The sequence below is a fragment of the Cryptomeria japonica genome, chromosome 7 (assembly GCF_030272615.1).
Source record: "Cryptomeria japonica chromosome 7, Sugi_1.0, whole genome shotgun sequence".
Lineage (NCBI taxonomy): Eukaryota > Viridiplantae > Streptophyta > Pinopsida > Cupressales > Cupressaceae > Cryptomeria > Cryptomeria japonica.
This window is the reverse complement of record NC_081411.1, coordinates 380,678,883-380,702,035: the sequence shown is the minus strand read 5'-3', so window position 1 is coordinate 380,702,035 and position 23,153 is coordinate 380,678,883. Positions and strand designations below refer to the sequence as shown.

The 23,153-nt window shown below is 35.2% G+C and overlaps 2 protein-coding genes across 2 annotated transcripts; both read right to left on the bottom strand.

Moving 5' to 3' along the window:
* Nucleotides 1-5,777: 5,777 nt before the first annotated feature.
* LOC131030078 (uncharacterized) lies at nucleotides 5,778-6,717 on the bottom strand. The gene has a single exon (XM_057960759.2). It carries the CDS (start codon nucleotides 6,430-6,432, stop codon nucleotides 5,971-5,973), a length of 462 nt encoding a protein of 153 aa, XP_057816742.2. The 5' UTR covers nucleotides 6,433-6,717; the 3' UTR covers nucleotides 5,778-5,970.
* Nucleotides 6,718-21,194: 14,477 nt separating this feature from the next.
* Nucleotides 21,195-22,377, bottom strand: LOC131030086 (SKP1-like protein 1B). The gene is made up of 2 exons (XM_059209114.1): nucleotides 22,052-22,377; nucleotides 21,195-21,435 (listed from the first exon to the last, which is right to left on the bottom strand). Exons 1-2 carry the CDS (start codon nucleotides 22,337-22,339, stop codon nucleotides 21,259-21,261), a joined length of 465 nt encoding a protein of 154 aa, XP_059065097.1. The 5' UTR covers nucleotides 22,340-22,377; the 3' UTR covers nucleotides 21,195-21,258.
* Nucleotides 22,378-23,153: the final 776 nt, after the last annotated feature.

Sequence of the window (23,153 nt, the reverse complement as noted above, 5' to 3'; positions counted from 1 at the left end):
AGCAAGAAGAGGAGCAATGCACTTTGCATTTATAACTTGATTATGTTGTTTCTCTATTTCCAAACTCCCCTAGATGTTATATGGGATAATATAAGTGATCATAATAGTTTGAGAGAAAGATTATAGGAAGGAACAATCTATTGGAACCAACAATCTACCAACAAAGTAGGAAACACCCAATCCAAAGACTGGAGATTATTAAAATTGGACCAAATATCCCTCACATAAGTATAATCCAACAGGAGATGATCTGAATCTTCAACATTTTCTTTACACAGGTAGCATCTATTGGGTATGGCCATACCCCTCTTGCAAATATTATCAATGGCTAGAATCTTATTCTCCACTAGAAGCTAGAAAAATATTCATTTTTCAAAATTACATATGAGTTCCAAACAAGGACCCAAAGGGGTTGAGGATCAAGCACCTGTAATTGTAATTTGAATGCTTTAGAAACAAAGAAGGAACCATCAGAAAAACCATTCCACGAAAAAATACTCCTTGGGAGAATTCGGTATATAAATAAGGGAAATCCAATCTTATAGAGGAGAAAGAGATAGATCCAACTCAACAAGATTAATCCACCTGTTGTTATGAATATAATTTGCAACCCAACAACCCACACGATTCAAGTAGAAATCCATTAGATGTAATTCCCAACTAGATTGAGAGAGAGGAGCATCACCCCACCACCAATCATCCCAAAATAGAATCTTCAATCCATTGTCTAAGGACTACTAGAGACCTTTCAAAATAATAGACTTCATTTTGGATAAACCACTCCAGAGCATAGAGGAAGCAACCAATGGTCTATTATTTAACTTGTTTAGGTTAAAATAATTTTATAAATAAATTTATATAATTTCTAAACTATTTTTTTTTTAAATTAATCTCTTTAAATTAACAGTTATAAATATAGAATAATAATTTAATATTATTTTTTCAAAAAAATTCACTACATTATTTTAATTTTATAAATGATGTAAATTTTATAGTTATAACTAAACTTGGATTGGAACATTCAACTTTGAAAGGGGTCTAATAATAAAAATCTCATTAAGGAGTTAAAAGGTAAAGATGGAGGAGAGAAGGAGTGAGAGTGATTCTAGGGTTTTTGGAGGAGAAGACGGAGGACATCATGTAGAGGAGATAAACATGAGGAAGATGGTGATGGAGATGAAGAGAAAGATATAATGCTAGCCCTGAGTTATTTGTTTTAATCCTATTTGTTTTAAGGGTTTTGGTGGAGCCTATGTGGCCTCTCAAGGGGTTCTTACCCTGTTTTGGGCTAGAGATTTTGAGTTTGGGGAGGTTGTTTCCTTTTCCTTTCTCTTTCCTATGTTATTATGGGTGGTGGCCCATCTTATTCTTGCATCAACTGATGTGGTTATCTTCCCTAAGATGGTATTTCATGCGTTGATCGCTATGGGAGTTCATTTTTTTAATCTCTAGTCTTATTCTAGGCTTAGCCTTCAGGGCTATTATTTTCCATTCTATGTGGCTAGGAATAGTGTGTTATGTGGGTTGTAGCTTGTTGGTTCTAGTTTCTGCTAAGTTCTACATTGGATTGTGTGTATCGTGTGGTATTGTTTTGTTATGTGTTTTTCCCTTGCCTTCTACCCCTATTACTTCATTTGTGTCCAAGGTAGCCTATCATAATGATATTGTCCTATGCCATAGAGATTTTAGGTTGTTGTAATGTTTTTCATGAAGGCTACCTCTATTAAGGCTTGTTTGTGTCTACGACTCATGACTTGGCATGGTGGTATACTCAATTGGGTCCTCGAGTCTTGTTGCGATCTACCTTTGTTTTGGATTTGGCTAGTGCCTTGGATGGTCAAGTGTGGTTGTTCTAGTTTTTCTAAGTCCCTTCTCTTAGTCCTTGGTTTTATGTTTTTTCCTCGATTGAAAACTGCAAGTGCTTGAGTTACCTATTCTATGTGGGCTTATGTTTTTTGCCCCCTCTCTTGCTATTTGAGTTTTGGCTCATTTAGGGGCTTTTGGTGCCCTCCTTTCCCTTGGGGTCGTATGTTCTTGGTTAGGGTCTCCTATGGAGGTCTACCTCAAAGATGGAGTTTTCCTTTACGTTATTTGTCTGAGGTCAGTGGGGTTTTGGGGTCTTTAAATTTTTTAGTGAAAAATAGATTCTCTAGGCGGGTTGTTTCTTCACTATTAGCTGAAGGTTGGATGTGGTTGTGTACTAAGGACTAGTTATCCTATGGTTATCTAATCAAAGATAGGTTTTATCCTTTTTTTCCCACTCCTATGGTGGTTTTCAAGTCCTTCTATGGAATATTTCTTTCTACTTGGGACTATGCTTTTGCACCTATTGACACTTTGTCTCTAGTGTTTCTTCCTATCAAATGAAGGTTGTGGACTTCTATGGGTTTTCATAATTAAAAGTTTGATGGTACCCTTTTATTTATTGTCCAACACACTTTACCTACTATTTTTGTAGATTATGGTCCTATTGAGGTGGACCAAGATATGTTTTTTGCAGGGATTTACATGAGTAAAAGGTTTATAGAGGCCTTTCAAAATCCTCTAGGCTCATCTACCATTACCCATTCTATGATGATTCTATTATATGTTTGTCTAGAATGGATAAGGGCTTTTAGTATCGTGAGGTTTCTAGGTGCCTTCCAATATTAGTTATTTTTTAGACCCTTGTGGTTTCCTCCCTTTTCAAAGAGTATCTTTGATCTGGGAGGTCGTTTAAGAAAAGTGTTTACGGGTGCCTTTCAAAACCCTCTATTAGCTCTTTGATTCCTTGAATGTGTCTTTGTTAAAGAAAAGGTTTCTATTTGGATCATGTTTAGAGTGCTTTCCTAAAGCCCTTTGTTTTGAGTATGTAATCCTTTTGAGGGTCCAGTATCATTGTTCTCATTGGTTGGGTGCTTCAGTCAAAGGACACTTTCAGAAAAGGGGTTTCCTTCTTTTTTGTGTTGGTGGTCTCACTGCTTGTGAGTTCCCCCTATTACATTTTGGGTTGGGGCCCTCTCCTGGTTTAATTAATTAATCATAACTAAACTTGGATTGAAATAATACTAGCATCATATATAAAATTGCAGTTAAAAGAAAGTGAAATATTAGGAATAATTAAATATATATATATATATATATATATAGAGAGAGAGAGAGAGAGAGAGAGATTTAAATTAATTATGTTTACATATACATATATATATATATATATATTAAAATTTTCAAAATATACTATATTGTTAAATGAAAATATTTTATATTTAATTATTAATTTTGTAAGTTTAAAATTTTCGTCAACATAATAATACATCCAATATAAATGGAAGGCATCTATTATAGCTTTTACTTATGTAAAATCTTAAACTACTTCTATAAAAAAGAAGATAGCTCAAAAGACCAAAGAAGGTAAAAAGTCAAAAAAAAGGGGAAAAAATTATACCAACATAGCCTAAATTTACAAATACAAAAAAATAAATAAATTGAAGAACCTTATAAAATATGAACATCCTTTAACTATGATTAGGTTTATACCTTAACGAGAAAGCAATCCTATATAGTCCACCATGAACACGATGTTCCAGTGAAAACAAAAGGCATGCAAGCACAATGGCCCAGCATAGGTTCAAACATTGGTGGTCACTTCACCAGCGAAGTGTTGTAACTATGACACTACATGTCCAAGACAATGGGGCATAACTTTCTTTAGTCTTAGTGGATTCTATTTAATAAGTAGTTAATTTATAGAAGAAATTACCAATCAAGATTCTGTTATTTTGTTTACATTGTGTCATCTTGCCCTTTGAATTAAAGCAGTAAAGCCAAATGATTTGTTTGCATTTCTCTTTCATTTGAGATATCAGATTGTACCTCAAGCTAAACGTGTTGCTTTGAATTCAATGGATTTTACCAATATTTATCTTTCCTACAATCATTATTAATTCTAACAATGTGAGAACTTAGAGGCCTTTTGGAAGAACACTCTAAAATCTTATAACTAAGATGTTTGAAATGAAATAATTGAAAATAATTCAATGGATTTTACCAATATTTATCTTTCCTACAATCATTATTAATTCTAACAACGTGAGAACTTAGAGGCCTTTTGGAAGAACACTCTAAAATCTTATAACTAAGATGTTTGAAATGAAAAAATTGAAAATATACAAATTCAATTAATTAAGTCCAACCTCCATGAGAAGATAAAATTTAGATGAAGTGAATAGTTGACTTCAATAAGTCTACCAGCATACAAAGCCTCATAAATTTCTATTAAAATTCATTTGAGGCTTTGCCAAATCTAATGAAATCCCCAGCCTTTCTTATCAACTAATAAATAAAACTTGGATTTCTCATAGCTAAAGAAAGATTGTAGAGTCTAACTCAATGAGTATTTGGATTAATAAAAGGAATCCAAATATGTGTAAAAATATTTGACTAATAAATAAAATTTGGATTTCACATAGCTAAAGGAAGATTGCAGAGTCTAACTCAACGAGTATTTGGATCAATAAAAGAAATCCAAATATGTGTAAAAATATTTGACTTACTAAACAACCATGGCCCATTATTCTACTGAAAGCACAATCTACCTCAAAGTGAAATTGGATAAAAGAAACTTGTAGTCAACATGGAAATGGAAGGAGTACGAATTCTTTTCCAAACATCTTACATCCAAATTTCTAAGTCATCAAAGTAGGCTTTCTGCAATCTATATGAATATTACTTCCAATAGTTTAAATTATATAATTAACATCTATGGTCAAATCAAGTGCCTCTTCCACTAATTTTAGAGGGACACCACCCAAGAAAATGGAAGCATATTCATTCTAAGACACCTTATTATTTGCAACCATTAGAGAATCGCCTTCTTGCCCAGGTCCTTGTTTTATCAACTTTGTGACATGAGGCAACGAAATGAAACTTGTTTCAACTAGAATGGGCAAAGAATTAGGGGAGACTTGAAGGATTAGTGATTTACAAAAGGCGTAAAAATCATGAAATTGATTTGAGGTAGTTTTTCACTCTTGAAACACATCTAATCTAAAATAGCATACTCAATATCTTGGATTAAGATTTTATGGTTGAACAAAAGACCTTCTTACAAATAGTCTCCCTAATATTATTTGTAAGACTAAACAATATTTAATTTTCAATATTAAAAATTAAAACTTTTTTAACTTACAAGAATTCTTTAACATAAGAAAACAAGTAAGATTGCCTATCTCACCTACAACCACTAAGATCCAATAGCCAATTTCATCAATTTCCAAATAGGACAAAAAATACTGGCGAGAAATGAATTAATTTACAAAGACCATAACTTTAAAAAATGAAATAAACTATATATATATGAAGATTCATAAGAGTAATAACATAAAAACATAAAAAGTAGGTTCAAGCACATATAAGGTAGGGCCACTAGTTTTTGAGAAAACAATTCCTGCACATGATAACATGATTGATGCATGAAAGAGAACAGCAATTACTAACTTCAATAACTTCGAAATCCCGTCAAAACACTAACAAAACGCCGAACTGAAAATTACTCAACTAGTGGACAACGTCGATGGTTTCGTAGCAAGGGGAAGCTTTATAAGAACAGCTTTCTGGATTCGAACTTGTGTCTTGTCATAAATAAAATTGTTATGAATTTCCCCTTCCGTAACGTGAAAGAAAGAATAACACCTCATTTACGCTTAATTAGGCATATATTATTTTCACTATGCCGACTCGAATCACTGCTGTTATTTAGTCCAGCCATAAAATACCACCCCCGTATTCATACTTTCTGAATCTGTGAACTGCATGAGAATCGAAAGCTTCTTATACAGGAAAAACTTCTCGCATCAGATAACCTAAAAAGAAATGTATAGGAAGTTTCACCTTTCCGACACGAAGACAATAGCAATCGTAAAGGGTGCTTGTATCACAAAATAGCACAGCCATCTTTTGGAATTTTCATTGCAGGGTTTGAGCAGACTGGTTTCAAATGAATCCGAGCCAAGCAGCCATCTGTGCAGGATTAAAAATGCCGGGAATATGAATATCATCCGAGCGGAGGAAATCGGTGGTGAGAGTATAGTAGAGCGCTTCCCTTTCACTGGCAGCTTCATCTCCTCCGATATTCTTCTTCGGCTGTGCTGAAGCGCCGTTTTCCCGAGGTGTCGTGTTCGAATCCTGCGGCGGCAATGGTTTTCCCAGCAGTGTCCCACATGAAAGGTATTCCCTCGCCATAAAACAGGCCAGCCGCCAGTTAACCGCTTTCGCCAGCGAGAGCGGCGCACTGGAATTGGGAATTTTGCGAGCGTTGGAGGCGACTGCGAGGAGATCGAACCCCGGCGTTGGCGATCGGCTTGTCCTGTTAGATCTGTGGATTCGCCCCTGGGAAAAGGCGGAATTTGAACTGTCACTATTGATAAGATACTTTGTGTCCTTGTGGAGCCTCATCTTCTTGAATGGTGTGCTTCTTTGCCTGCTGTCTTCCACACATGGTTTTCGTTTTCTACAATCTGCCAATTGCTTTTTCTGCTGTTGCGGTTAGGCGGGAGCCGGTGCATATATTTGTCCATGGACAGATCTAAGACTGAAATCAGGGCTCCCCAAGATTCAAACACCAGATGTTGTAATTTACCAGATCTTGTTCCATAAGATTGAAATCAGGGCTCCCGTAGATTCGAACACAAGAGGACTAGTATAATTTTGGGGAAATGGGTTTTCTTAACCTTTGCTTCCTCTCCAAACTACTGATTGGAATATTTTCCAGCCTTATTCCCTAAAGAGCAGAGCGAAAGAAAATTCCCCGAACCATATGACGGTTGACCGAACCGCTTGGTTTCTACCCTTTTTAATATAACCCCAACTGCCCGTGGTTAAGGTAGATAACCGCACCCTCCGAGAAAGTTGCAATATATATTTTATTTTTGTCCGCTTTGTTCATGTCGTATGATGGAAGGCTCCGACGAATGATGAACAAGGACAATAACTGGGGTCACTGATCTTTGCCACGTGGGCATCTACTTTTGCCACAGCTTTTCTTGTAGTTGGAACTTATGCTGACAGCTGTAGAACGCATTGAGAAATTGATTATTCTTTAAGATAATCTGTTAACAATCTTTTGACCATTCCTTTAGAGAAATAAAATCGTAGAGCAAAAGCCTTTCGTTAAATGTGTTAGATTAATCAATTAATAGAAGTACTAAATATACAAATGTAATTACGAATAGAATACTAAAGTCAAATGAGGTACTTATAAGGATATAAATGTTAAAATTAAAAATTAAAAAGCTAAATGGTTAAGATTTAGTTTGAAGTTTATTGTTGTTGAATAGATTTTTTGATGCATCAAAATTTTGTCGACATGGAATTAGGCTTCTGTAGTTCATGTTTTATCTCAAAATTAGAGCAATCTATTAACTCTGTAGAAGATTGAATCCTTAGATCTGTTACATCTACAAGTATAGATTTGATTTGTCTTATGGAAGTGTAAACCTGGAGATGATTTTTGTGATTGATGGTAAAAGACTTTCACGGAGGAAATTGAAGTCCAGGGTTGTAGTCTGCCGAATAGACAACTGAGGCCATAAAAAAAAAAATTCATGTTAAGTGCCTCTCACGAAAATAAATTACATAAATAAATTCATCAAATTTTTGGATGATATAAAATTGATCGAGTTCCCATCTTTTATTCTAAACATTAAGAAGACTTTTCTGATTGATAGCCGAAGACAAATCTCTTTATTTCATGGAGGAAATTGAAGTTCAGGGTTCGAATATGTCGAAGAGACAACTGTGACCATAATAGAGAAGAAATAGGAAAAATATCTCATAATGCAGAAAAATGCACAGAACAGTTTGCAATTTGAAATGAATGGAATGGACGCAACAGATGAATGGTTTGGCAAAGAAAATAAAAAGTTCGTTTGTTTCAACAGTCCTAAGGTACACTATCTTCACGTTTGAGTATATAATTAACCTCTCGGACTTAAAAATTTGAAACCACCACACTTTCCTCTTCTTTTACTTAGTTATGGAGGACAATAAAAGCAATAAAAGGGCCATTGCAAGATTACAAGGTACAATGTTTCACTATATAACGGACTGACATTGCTTTTTTTTAAAGGTAAACAGGAAGACGTACATAATAATAATTTGTGTTTTCCAGGCGTGGATTCATTTGCAGTGGACATGACAAAGAATAAGATAATTGTAGTCCAGGCATGGATACAGGTGCAGCGGACATGACAAACAATAAGATAATTGTAGTTGAGGATGCAGATCTAGAGTTTAACTCAGATATATTGATTCTGTGGAACTATTGAGTTTGGGTCATGCCAAAGAGAGGAAAATAACTCAGATATATTGATTTTGTGGAATGAAGAAAATCCATCACTAAATATTGATCTTCCTGCCCCACACAGTTAACACTTCTATTACGTTAATGTTCGTTACAGAATAAACAAGCTGGCATTGCATATGAGATATTGCACGTTTTCCCTAGGCTTATATTGCTATCATTGTTTCCAATATGAAAGCTGGTGGGAGTAATTTAAATCTTTTAGTTTGTAATAATATTAGAAGACCATGATCTTAATTAGAGGCATTTTCGTCGGGAGGAATTAATTGTTGACACTCTAGGTTAAACGTGCTTCTATAATAAGAAGATTCTTGAAGAAGAGATGAAATATAGTGCATTACCAAGTCAACTAGGTAATATAGTAAAATAGATCATGAATTCTAATTTAGTTTTAGTATATTATAGTAAAACAGTTCAGAATAATAAAATTTTAGGAAATATTTGAATTTCAGCATGTACAAATACACAGCAAATATGATTTACTATCATGTTTCCGAATTGTCGCAAGTTTTCCTGGTTTAGGTATAGAATACCCGATGATAGTTTTATTAGCTTTCAGATTGTTTGATTAGGTTAATGAATATATGTTGGACTGCTAATCAAAAAGGTATTCTTTGTTTAGCTTGTTTAATATTATAATATTCTTTACATTATGTTCAGTGTAAATTTATTTGTATTTGTATTTGTATATAGAGATATTTAAGTTTTTTATTCTATATATCACTAAGATTATTTGATGTAAAGTGAGCAATTGTAATGGGAGCTATTTGAAGTATTCACTGTACTCTCTAGGTTGACAAATTTTATTTGTATGTTTTCTATTACAAGATATGGGGTTCATGATCTCTTCGTTTGATGTTACATAACTATTTTTATAATTAATAATATAACTTTTAATTTATATAAATTTGGATGAAACCTTTGAAAACCATAGTACCTAGAATTCCTTAAGAATTGTGTTAGATGAGTAAATGCTGTAAAAAAAGTTTTACAGATACATTTATCTCAAATATTTTTACATATGAAATCTGGATACATTTATCTCAAAGATCTTTTATTAAATAGTTTCTTTTAATAGATTGGAAATTCTAAAATTTTTATAATGTGTAGACATACACAAACATCATAGAAATTGTCCTAGCCACTTTGAGAACATGGAAAATCTTTTATAGAAGGAATGTGTTCCATGGAATAGGTTTTAGAAAGATATGCTTTGGGTATATATTAGATGACAAACAAAAGTTGGAATAAACATTATTGTCTTTGTTATGAGTAATTATATAGAAATGTGAAAAAAACATAAATATGAAAAGATGGAACTTATAATTTAAACAGTCAAACTATGCAAAATATTTCAGTAATACAAAATTATTTTTTTAATATGAAAATGATTAACTTAAGATATTTCTTACATTAAGGAGATTTGTTCATCCCTTGACTTGTCCTTAAGAATCTTTTTTCTTTCTGAGATCATTGTATTGAAAAAAATTTCAATAATTAAATTCTTCAATTATTGAAGAAAGTGATTTAGTAGAGTTTTCATTTCTTTACTGACAAACCGTCTTTCAATAATTAATGTGAAGACAATCAGAAAATGTATTCCAGAGGATTCTTTCATTGGCTAATCATCTTTCAACAATGAATGGGACTCAAGTCCATGAATTATTCCTCCATTAAATGAAACTGCCACAGTGACAGGGCAGCAGCCATAGAGTCCCGACTTCCAGGACCATGGTTATCAAAGAGGATCGTAGTTTAGAGCAATGCAAGGATGTAGCATAGGTTAAGGAAGTGAAAAAGGGCTTACATTTGGCAGTACTTGTCAAAACAAATAAACAAAGGCCTTTCAAAACAAAGAAACAAAATCCTAGAGCCAAACCTAAGAAGGTAAAGTCTTAAAATTCACCATTTCGAGTGAATTAGCAAACTAACAGGAAACACAATTCAAATCCCAAACTAAAGCAAAATCAGAAGCACAGCAAAAATCAATGCCAAAAGCTTCAGCAGAAGAGTTTTAATATCCTCTTATTGCATATGGTGAACACAGGTGAATTCACACAGAGTTTCCCAATGTCCCAATTTCATAAAAAAAGTTTGAATATGTTTCTGGAAAGTGTCTTGATATATTTTTTATTTTGAATTTAATTATAAAGTGTCCATCCAAATCCATGATATCAATGGTTGCAAAGCATATTCATTTAAATTAGATTGAATATTGTAATTCAATTCATACAAGATGATAATTAACATATTGTAATTAAATAATTTTAATCAATTTTTATTGAAAAATAATTTTGACATCATCTAATTTTTTTAAAATAAAGTCCTATACAGAGTAATCTCTCCTCAACCCAAAGAAACCTCAAAATTCTTCTGAAAACAAACATAAATGATGTAATTTGTATGAAAAACTATTATAGAGTGAAACCTCAAAAAGAAGGCTTCTTGATAAAGTTGGATTTGGCGAAGGCTTATGATAGAGTGGAGTGGAATGTTCTTTTCAAAATCATGGGGGCTTTTGGTTTTGATGAAAAGGTAACCAAAATAATCAGAGAGTTGATCACTACTCCTATGTTCTCTATTCTAATTAATGGATCTCCTACCAATTTTTTTAAAACTTCAAGGGGGCTCAGACAAGGAGATCCCATATCTCCTATCCTTTTCATTATTTTGGCTGAAAGTATAAGTAGATTGATTCACAATTCGAAACAGAGCAAAACTATCAAAGGTCTTCAACCTTCCTCTGCCAATATTTTTTGCTCTCATCAACAGTTTGTTGATGGTACTATCCTCGTGGGATATTCTTCTGTTAAGGAGGCTGATGCTTTCAAAACTGCAAATCGGCTATTTACTTTCTGAATACTCCGGTCATAAGACAACAGAAAATTGCTAAAATTATTGGGTGCAAAGTGGAAATGCTCCCTTCCACCTATCTGGGTCTTCGCTTGGGTTAAGCTCCCCCAAATTCCTTCTGGAATATGCTTATTGATAAATTCAACAAAAGACTTGCTAGATGGAAAGGTTCAATTTTATCTCAGGCTAGGAAATTGCAGCTCCTTCAAGCTACTCTTCAAAATCTCCCTGCTGAAGCAATGGAAAGAATCCAAAAGAGATTTTTGTGGTCTGGAGTGGAAGAGAAAAAGAGAATATCCTTGGTTACTTGGGACAAAGTTTGTAGACCAAAGAACAAAGGGAGGTTGGGGATTAAAGCTCTAAAAACCTTTAACAAAGCTCTTCTTGCTAAACAATTATGGAAAGCCTATGATACTAAGAAAGATTAGAATCAAATTTGGTTTGACAAATACATTCAGAATCAGCCTATCCAAGGGGTCCTTAATTCTAAAGACATCCCTATTGGATCCTTCATCTAGAATAGGATTACTAAATCCATAAAAGTGGCAAAAGTTGGGGCTGGATGGGTCCTTGGAAAAGGTGACAGAATAAGGTTTTGGGAAGACCCCTAGATGAAGAATGAAGCTCTTTATGATCAAGGCAGCAATCAAATTATTAAGGAATGTAAAAGGAGGTTTGGGCTTATCGTGTGTGACTACTTGAAGGAGGACAAGTGGGTTAGGCTTGATGATATTCATTCTGGATTTTCCTTACTCTAGAAGGAGTTGTTGTCCTTTTGCCCTAACAAAGACTATGATGATGTGTTCCTCTGGAAAAGTGATCCTAAAGGTGAATTTACGGTTGCCTCAACCTACAAAAACACCATTTCTCAAACTAGTAATCCCATTTGGAATAAAGTTTGGAACAACATTTTGATCCCTAAAGTCAACATTTTCTTTTGGCTTGCTTCTCGTAATAGTACCCTTACTCTTGGCAATTTAATCCGAAGAGGTTTCAAATTCTCTAATAGATGTGAACTATGCCAGAAAGAGGGGGAATCAGTTGATCATCTCTTTTTTCACTACTCTTTTACCTGGGATATTTGGTGCAAAATGTGGGAAAAATGGAAAGTCAATTGGGTTATGAACAAGAGTATCAAGGATATTATCTGGCAATGGAATTTTCCAACCAAATGCCAACTTATCAAGAATCTTTGGTCTTTGACCCTCCCCATGATTTGTTGGAGCATTTGGAAAGAAAGAAATAATAGGATATTTAGGGAAGCTAAGTGTAATACTCAGGTGGTCTTTGAAAAAATCTGCAGGGCTATAAAGGAGAACATCAACATTCCTCATAAGAACAATCAGCAATGGTCTATTACTGATATGAATGATATGGAAAGAGACATCCTCACTGAATGGAACCTAATACATAAGGTCTATAGATCAGAAAATAAGAATAGGAGAGATAATATTGTTTGGCGTTTTCCTAATTATGACTGGATAAAGGTAAATTTTGATGGGGCGGCTAAAGGGAACCCTGTGAAGGTTGGTGGTGGAGGAGTTATTAGAAATGCTCAAGGAATTTGCATTGTTGCTTTTGCTTCTCCTTTTGGGGTCCAAAATAACCATGTGGCTGAAGCTCTGGCAATGCTAAAGAGCCTCCAGCTAGCTCAGGAATTCAAATTCAAAAAAAATTGGCTCAAAGGGGACTCTTTAAACATCATACAAGCTCTCAAAGGTACAAGCTCTGATTCCTAGAATATTACTAATTTAGTTAAAAGTGCTAAGTATCTGTTAAATAACTATGTTAGTATTAGTATAACTCGTACCTTTAGAGAAGGCAATAAGGTTGCGGATATCCTAGCCAATGAAGGGGTCAATTTGGAGAAGGATGTCAAATACATTGGAGAAACCCACATCAAAGGGGAGGTTAAAGAGCAATTATACTTTGATCGCATCAATGGGTCAAGTTAATCTCATGATTACCTTTTGGGGAACGAATTCCAAAGATATATTTTGGGGGTGAATTAACTGTCAGCTTATGAGTGTTTTTCAGCATTATTTCCAAGATAATATGTGTCAGAAAGATTATAGTAATAATTGTTGGGTTTGTGCAGCCATAAGCAGCAATTTCAAAACAACGAAAGAGTCTCTACACCGGAATTCCAGAAATAACAAATTTTCAGGGTTTCATTTGCGAACTGTGAATTGTAGCAGTGGGTATCTCTACTTGGAGCTTAGAATGGGTGGTAACCTAAACAAGAACGAGCCTCCAAGATGTGAAAATTGGAAGAGTGAACGAAAGGTATGGAGAAGGCTCCATAGATACAACTTTACTAACTATATGGAAAAGCTTCACGAAAGCAGAAATTCTGTATCTTATGGTTTTGCTAAAAGCTGGAGTAACAATAAAGTCACCCTGTTCGGGGAGATTTGGCAAATTGATGAAAACCTAGTTGCAGAGGTCACAGGTCTTTCAACGGAGGGGACTAAATTCTACAGGGATCAGAAGTATGCAGCTGAAGCTTTCAAAAACTTCCCGAAGTCGAAGGATGAGAAGGGCAAGCTTGTGAAGAAGGACAACATCTCCTACTATACTCCCTAGTAGGTAAAGCCCTTCTGACAAAAACTTCTAAGGGTTTTAATGGAGTATTTGACTGTGGATGGCAGATTTACAAAAAATTATAACTATCATTTCGCTATTTTGAACCATTTCCGTCATGGGGCTAAAATTTCCCTGCCTTTCTATTTAGCATCCTCTCTAAATGAGAGCCTTGCAGACCATGCTAAAAACCCTAACTCTTACCCTTTAGCCCACCAGGGGCTTATACTGCTAATATATGAATATCTAAAGGACAAGGCTAGGGCAACCAAAGATGACCCCTTGATCACTAATGCTCATATCTCTGAGAGCTGCAAAGACTCTGACTCATATGGGGATCAGCCAAACACCCCTACCCACAAAAAAAAGAAAGCTAAAATAGAGCATGAGGAAAAGGAGGTGCATTGTGATGAGGAAGAGGAAAAGGATAAGGAAACTGATACTGAAACGGAGGAAAATAAGGATGAGAACTATGGTGAAGGGGAGGAAGGGGGTAACTCTGAAAACCCTCACTCTAACCCTAAGGGCTCGGAAAGTGAGAATGCTGCTCTAAATCCTAAGGAGTATGACAACCCTAACTCTGAGGAGACTGAACAGGGCAATGACTCTGCGAACACCATCTTGAACACCACCCGTAATTACACTCTGGAATCCTTCAATTTCTAGAAATGGGTTGTCGAAAACATCACCAGCATGCAAGGTAAGCAAAGGGAGCTGGAAGATAAGATTAATAAGTTGATTAAGGATTCTGACTCTAGGAAACAGAATGAGGATACAGAAAATAGTGAAGTTGAGGAGGAAATGGAGATGGAGGATTGGCTGGAGGAAGATCTGATCAAAGGGGACCTAAAACACTTGGAGGATGTTATCAAAACTCTGAAAGAGCAGGCGGAGGAGGACAAAGACAACATCAACACCTGGATCACCCATAATGAGAAGGCTCTGACAAGCCTCATGAACCATAGCCTCCAAGTCCTTAAAGTTTCTTCCAAGAATATGAATGCTTTGGTGGATCATTTGGAAAGGAAAAATTAGGATAAGAACCTAGTAATTATAGAAGATGCTCCCACCTCCAGCCCCACCCACCAGAATCCTAGACGCGGAACTAGGCAGACCACTACTGCAAAGGACACCAAAATGAAAGAGAGCCAGTTAGGATAGGAAAACAACAATTTGAGGGAAGAGGCCAAGGTGATGATGCTCTTGGTTCGGAATGCTGAGGAATCTATTAAGAGTTTTAATTAACTTGTAATGTTGGGCTTGAGGCTAATTTCTTGTTGGCCTCTTGCTGTCCCTTTCTCTGCTGCTGGTTTTTTTGCTGGTTTTTTGCAACTGTCTTGTTTTGTTTCCTTCTTGGATATCTATCGAATGTAATTGGGTTTCAGGTCCCTTAAAACCTATTTTTACTTAATCAAAAACTATTATAAAGTAGAACCATGTATTTCATTACCCAACCACACTCAACGTTATATTGTCTATTAGCAATTTCTTAATAATATATATAAAATAAAAAAGAAAGAAGATTGAGATAGTTCCCTTAATTTTTTTCACTGAACTTAATCGATTAAAAAACTCTCAAAATTTTGAGAAAATAAAGTAGTTTTATATAAAAAAATTCTCAGACTGTATCTACAACTAGACTTTTCTCAAAATGGTTTTGTCCCGGGCAACAAATTTTGGACTCTATTATTGTGGTTCATAAAAATGTCCACTCCCTTTATTTTAATAAGAAGCCTGGTTTCTTTCTTATGCTCGATCTTTTGAAGGCCTATGATTAGGTTAATTGGCAAATTTCTGATTAGAATTGTACATTCTTTTGGCTTTGGTAGTCAGTTCCTTCCGTTGGTCAAGCAATGCATCTCTATGCCGAAGTTCTCTATCTATTATTAATGGTGCTCCCTCTATTTTTTTCTCTTCTTCAAGAGGTGTTCAGCAAGGTGACCCTTTGTCCCCTTTCCTCTTCATCCTAATGAGTGAAGATCTGAGTAAGGTGATTCAGTGGGAACTCAGACTAGGTAATTTAAAAGGCCTCAAGCCATCTTCTGAAGCTCATGTGTTCTCTCATCAACAATTTGATGATGATACCATGCTTATGGGAGAAAGTTTTCTAGGGAGGCTAAAGTCTTGAAGTCCATCTTATCCCTGTATGAACATGGATCTGGGCAAAGGATAAGCTTACCTAAAAGTTGTATTTTCTTTCTCAATACCCCTTCTCATAGGCAGAACAAAATTGTTGACATTTTGAGTTGTAAACTTGGTACTTTGTTGAATACTTACCTGGGTCTTCCCCTTTGCCTTGGCCCTCCTTCAGAGACCTTTTGGTCAAGTCTTATTGATAGATTTCACAAGAACCTGGCAGGGTGGAAAGGTTCCCTCCTTAGCCCAGCTATTAAACTCCTTATCAAAGCCTCATTGCAGAATCTTTTGGTTTATGTCATGAGTTTATTTAAAGTCATGACTAAATTTGTGGATCATATGGAGAAGATACCTTCTTATGGCCTGGTTCTAAAACTAAAAGCAGATTGCATCTTTTATCCTAGGAACAAGTGTGCTCCCCTAAAAGGCTTGATGGCCTGGCCCTTAGACACGTTCGAGATTTTAATAAGGCTTTGTTATCCAAGCAGTTATGGAGGTTCCTGAAAAAAGATAATGAATGGACTTCTATACTCCACCATAAATATCATATTCAGAGAATCAAGATGCCCTGGAGAATTATTTTTTGCCCATTACGGCCTCTTATATGTGGAAGAATTTTTTCAACTCTAAGGACATTATTGCTCAAGGAATGAGATGGTCTCTTGGAGATGGTAGAAATATTCATTTCTGGGATGATTGGTGGGTGGGGGAAGGCTCTTTAGCCACCTTTACATGGGATGTTTTCTTTTAGTTGTGGGATTTAGGGTGGATTTGGCCAAACAACATAAGGGATTGTTTGTTCCAATAGGTCTGCCCTCTCTTAGGGTGCTTTGGAACTGCATGATGCCTCACTTTACTTGGTGTCTATGGAAGGAACGAAATAATAAGATCTTCAAGAATAGGGAATCCTCACCTATTGTTGTGGCTCATACAATTCAAAATAGTATTAAGAAAAAAAAATTATCCTCATGCCCCTATCACAAAGGGGACCCTCAGATTGAGATTTTCCAGCAAGATTTACATATCATCAATAGACAGAACTTAATCTGGGACATCTCTATTCCGACTGCCAAGATAAGACAGCCCAAAAGTAATGTTATTTGGATCCAAATTAATGTTGACGGGAGAGCTAAGGGAAACCCTGGGCCAGTTAGTTGTGGGGAGTTGCTAGGGATTACAATGGTAAGCTTGTCTCAGCGGTGGTGCTCCCCTTGGGAACCCAGAAAACCCACTACTCTGAGGCTTACGTGGCTTACATTGGTTTGCAGATGGCGATTAGAGAAGGGATTAACCATGTTTGGTTGGAGAGTGATTCGATGAATATAATCAAATACATTAATAAACACAAAAAGCCAAGTTGGGCAATCCAGTATTTGATCGAAGATTGTCATTTCATGTTTACCATACTGGATGGCTTTAAAGCTTCTCACACGTATTGGGAAGGAAATGTCCCTGTCGATTATATGGAAAATCTTGGAGTAGATTATGTGGAAGTTTTTTTTTTATAATGCCTGGTAAGCTTTTTAATGTGACTAGCGACACTGGCATGACACGCCCTCCGGCTCCACATAAAACACTTTTGACCCGAAGCTATGAACTGGTGAGGCCACAATCGGGGGACCTCATCCCGACACTTCACTTGTTCAAACCAACGAGCACAACGACACAGTGAAGACACAAGGTCTGCGAGCACAATGGCCCAACAGGGGTTTGGACCTTGGTGGCTGCTTCACCAATGAAGTGTTTGAACCATGACACTACATGTTCGAAGATAGATTATGTGGAAGTTAAATGATGGACAAAAATGGAATTTTTCCTGAGAAACCTATGTGACCTAACTAGAAAGGATGCTGAATTAATCGGCTACTCATTACCGATTCATAATGACAGAATGTCGTTGGGATAATTTTTCTTGGTGGATGTTTTCATGCCTCCCAATTCTTTCTATTCTAGAGGCTTCACTTGTTTTTGGTTAGGCTTGCTGCTATGTGTTCTAGGTGTGTTTTCGTGCTCTATCAGAATTATGAATTTCATGGGGGCGACAAGAATAGGATGGAACCCACCTCTTTTGAAAATAGGAAAAGGAATATTGAGGTTTGGAATGAGATTTTGGACATAGGCCTGGTGTTGTATATGGAAAGGCTGAAGGGGATTTCACTAAGTGCCACTGAAGAATTTGTTAACGTCTAGGATTTTGCCGAGTGCCATTGAAGAATTTGTTAACGTCTGGGTTTTCACCGAGTGCCACTGAAGAATTTAGGATTGATGAAGATTTTATTGCTAAAATAACTGGTATGCAGATGGAGGGAAGGAAGTTTAATAGGGAAGGAAAATTAGTTGAAGAAGTTATCTCCACTTTCTTTGACAAGCAGAAGGAGCGGAACAGTGTTCAGAAGATGGCCAGTGGTGGCTACAACCCAAAGGACCTTTAGATGCCTTGGGCCAATGTGGCAGAGGTTATCATGAGATACATCACTCTTGATGGTCAGTGTGCGAGCTTTTTTTCCTACCACTTTGTCATTTTGAATCACTTCAGGCACGATAGGAAAATTTTTATTTTCTTTTATCTTTTATCTTCTTTAAGGCATAGTCTAGAGAAACATGCTGAGAATGTGGATAATCCTGTCCTCTATGAGGGTCATATTCGACTTATTATGGATTATGCCAAGGCCCATGAAGTCATGTTGTCCCCTGTTTTGAAAAACCCATGTTTCTTCTTCCAAATTGGAGGTTCAGGTGGTTTCTGACATGGATTTGGAAGGGGAAGATAGCGGGTCTGCCAAGGACTAGCAAGATCAAGATTTGTCTAACGGTCCTGAGTATTGTCTGCCTACTGGTGAGGGCGCCATTCAGAATATTACCCCTAGAACAAGTAGTGGCGCAACAAGCACCCTAGGTGGGCCACTAGCAAATATAAAAATCAGGGGACCAAGTTCGTTGACTTTGTCTCTCCCAAGTCTAAGAAGCCCAAATCTGGAAAGGGGAGGCCAAGATAGATAGTGAACAAGAGATTAAGATTGAGATCCCCATAGACATTGATCCTAGGAAATAGGGGAGGGTTGTCATTGTCCCAAACTTGGATGATTGCATTTCCATTGCAGCCACTAGTCAGTTGGATTATCTCTAGAAGATGGCCATGGAGATTTAACTATTAAAAGAGGGTATAAAGGATATTGTGGATACATTTATGGACAACCCTGGGTCCAATAAAATAGAGAAAATCCTCCATTTGACCCAGAAAGTTAGTGAGGACATGGACAAGATGAAATCAAATCATGAAAGAAGCATATGGAATTTGGAGGTGAGTGTGGAAGAAATCAAAGGAAGTTTGAAAAATCTAGTTGAATTGCCAATGTGACTCCTTCAGACTCCAAGCAGAAAAAGAAAGTGACTACTTTAGATTTATCATTGACAAGTTGGAGGATATCAACAGGATAGTCATTCAGAAGATTGTAGATCCGTTGCATTCTTATTAGTAGGTTTCTGGTCTTAGTCTTTTTTGTGTTTTAGACTGTTTTGTGGGATTGGTCCATATTGATTTATCTTTTGTTGTTATGATCTTTGATACTTATTCTCTGGATATTGTAAAACTTTTGGGTTTCAGATCCCAATAAAACTCATTTACCTTAATCAAAAACTAAACTTTTCTTTGAAATCTCACATATACCATAACTAAATTCAAATTGTTACATTGCCAAATTGCCTTGATAGAAGCTGTCAGAAACATATTTGCTCTCTAGAAGCCTGATTTGGCATCAAGCAAAATAAATATGTCAACCACTAACAATTTTTTCTTCTGGAACGGACATGATAGCTTCTATTATCCGTAACTATTCTTGGCAAACCCTAGTTTTTCTTTTCCAAACCATTATTAGTTTTCTAATGAATCTATGGAATCTACTGAAGCCGATCAGAGGAATCTACGAAATCCATGCAAGAAAAGTTTGACGTGCTTCATTGGCAAAAGAACCAGATTTCTCAAAGCATTTGAAAGATTCCTGCCAACCGATGTGAACAAAGGATGCTTGGAATCCAAAAGATGATGCATTCATCGCCCTGTTTCCACCTGCACCCGTACCACTATTTGCCAACGCACGTCCGGCAGCCATGTCCAAAAGATTTGGAGGGCTACTTTTGTTTCTCTGCGGCCGAGGATTCCGGAAGTCGTTCGAGTTTCCTGGAGTCACAGGAGTAATATTGGAACTGTCCGAAATAAAAGAAGAAAGACGTAGTATGAAATAGTGTAAGTGTTCTACAATTGTTACGTAGAATTGGGATTACAACATAATAATATAATAATTTTTCAAGTGGGATAACCAATAAATATGATATTAAGTACATCAAAGGATATTATATTATTTGCTTATAAAAAAAATTTATTATCATAATTTTTTTTCACAATGATTAAATACTAATTACACTATAATATATAATAATGAATAATTGCAATATCATAATATAATAGTGATTTAAAATTAATTATAATACCATAATATAATAATAATTTAATATTAATTACAACATAATAATATAATAATTTATTAAGTGGGATAACCAACAAATACGGTATTAAGTACGTCAAATGATATTATATTATTATGTTTATAAAAATATTTATTATGTTTTTCATATTTTTATTAAGTTTTTAAAAAAATTAAAAAAAATTATATGTATAGTAGACATTTTCACATAATTTTTTTTATTATTATTTTAATATTGTTATTAAGTTTATAGTTAAAAAATTAATATTTAATAATAAAATATTTTTAAAATAATATATTTTGAATTTGGTATTTCATTTTTTTTAATGATTTCAAATTGATATTTCTTTAATTTTAACATAAATATATTTAACCTATTTATATTAAATTTTATGATTTTAATTTAATTTATATATATTCTTTTTCTCTAAAGGAAGTTATTTAATTACATTTTTCATTCTCATGAAAATAGGTATAAATAAAAACTATCAATGATTAATATCTAAAATACTGATTATTCATTGATTAAAATTGGTGTGGGTGTTTTATTGATTAATAATTTCAACTAAAATATCAGCACAGTTGACAGGTAATAATTTCAAATTGTATCAAATTTTTAAAATAGAAACATTTGATTTGTATCTATACAAAACATTCAAAATAAAGCATTTGATAAATTCTTTGGTAAAAATACTGTCAATTTATCACCTAAAACTGCTGCATTTAATACAACTTAAAATCCTGGAGACCAGGCAAATACCAGCAATCAAATCTCTAAGGTCCTAAAGCCCAACAAGTCATTATAAGATACTTGGTAAGAATACCAGGTCCCATGCGACAAAACTATTTGTAAAGTAACTTCCTGATTTAGTCAAAGGCCCATTGATTTTCACGCCTGACTTCTGCCTCCTCTTCAGGAGTGAAGTCATTCTTTATTTTAAACGTCTTTCGGATCTCTTTTGGGCTTTTGCCCTCAATCATGTCAGCTACAGTTTGGCACGTTAAGTCCAGGAGTTTCTTTACATTCAGAAATATACGTAACAACTCATCATTTCCAGCATATACCTTTAGAGAAAATAAAGTTTATTGCAAGCATATCAACAGATATATACTGCAAATGATTAAACAGTTAAACCTATCATCTATAGGGAAACACACTCATCCTCAATGACAAAAAAATAGCTTCAAATTTTCTGAACCAGCTTAAACATCTAAATTTCGATAGATCGTTCAAAGGCACTAAAATATCAAACGTAAAAAACTAAAACCAGGCGACACAAAAATATGAAGTTTAAAAAACAGAACCAGGCAAAAATTCATCCCGCAAATCCTACCCTTAAAGACATTCGAAAGCCACATAAATTCTGCAAAGGAAATTGCTTCAATTTGTCCGAAAACACATAAATTCTTCAAAGGAAACCATTGCAGAAATAAAACCAGTACAAGTACACGGAAACCTGAAATCCTGCAAACCAAACGCTACCAAAATTCATGCTACGATTTAATGCATATCAACTATTAGAAATCCGTGTGCTTTAAAGCCAAAATACGTATAATATTTCCAACATAAGAGGGTTCAATTTTCTTCTGAAACCCTAAGATATACATCAAAAGCAACATCTAAACACAGTAATAAAGGGGAGCTGAAAATCATACATACCAGTATAAGATCAAAAAGGGTAGCTTGATCCACCTTCACGAACTCCTTATCCCACTTCTTCACATCCTCCTCCGAGATGGCGCTCTTGGTGGCCTCCACATGATAATTACAATATTCGATAACTTTCGCGAGGATCTTACTATTCACATTCGGCAAGAGCACGGCCTTCTCCTTGCCCGTATCCTCAATCGTATTCTTGATCGTTTCAGATTCAAATGCCACGGCCTCATCAATCTCGAACATTTCGTTGTCTGAGCTCTTCAATAAAACTTTACAATCATTCGGCATGGATGTTTTGGGGATTGAAAACGGATATTTTGCGGAGGGAAAGCGAAGGACACTGAAGGAAAGAGTAAGAACAAATCTATAGCTCACTTTGTAATAATCTGTAATGACCGGCTAACCCCTGTATTTATATGTGCGGGGTGGGTTCTTTTTTATATGAATAAAAATAGCCCTCTGAGTTATTTTTGGCTCTTCAGCTTCTTGCTTAACCCTAACCCGGGCTGGTGATTTGCTATACATTGGTTTGGTTAGAGAATCTTGGGCTTAGCTTTTTGTTGCCTTATTATTAAATCCGCCGATCTTTCTTAACCAAAATAATAATAATAATATAGTAATTGATATATTTTTTTATGAGAATTTAATTATGTTATATCTTTTAGTTTCAATGTAAATGGAGTTTCGTGGGTTCTATCATAATATATAATTCATTATATGGTGTTTCAAGGTCTTGATTGTAAAAAAATATTAACATAAAAGAATATTGAAACCAAAGAGAAGAACAAAGTCATATATATCTAAAATGGTATCTTCCATGTGAAAAAACTAAATGTCTAGTTTTCTCAAATTTTAAATATAAGACAAAAATATTTGCTAGGTAAGAGTTAAGCAAATGAGAATGTCATAACTTAGCATGAGTTTACAAATCAAACTATAAAAATGAATCAACATTAGCAGTAAAGTACAACAACAATTAAGCAAAATGCTTAAGTTGTTGAATAGCTCAAGGCATCCAGAATATGTCCAAGGTTGTTGTGGATTCTCCTAATGATTCTCCTTATGCCAGTGTCAAATTAGCTTCTAGTTCTTCTCCTAAGCC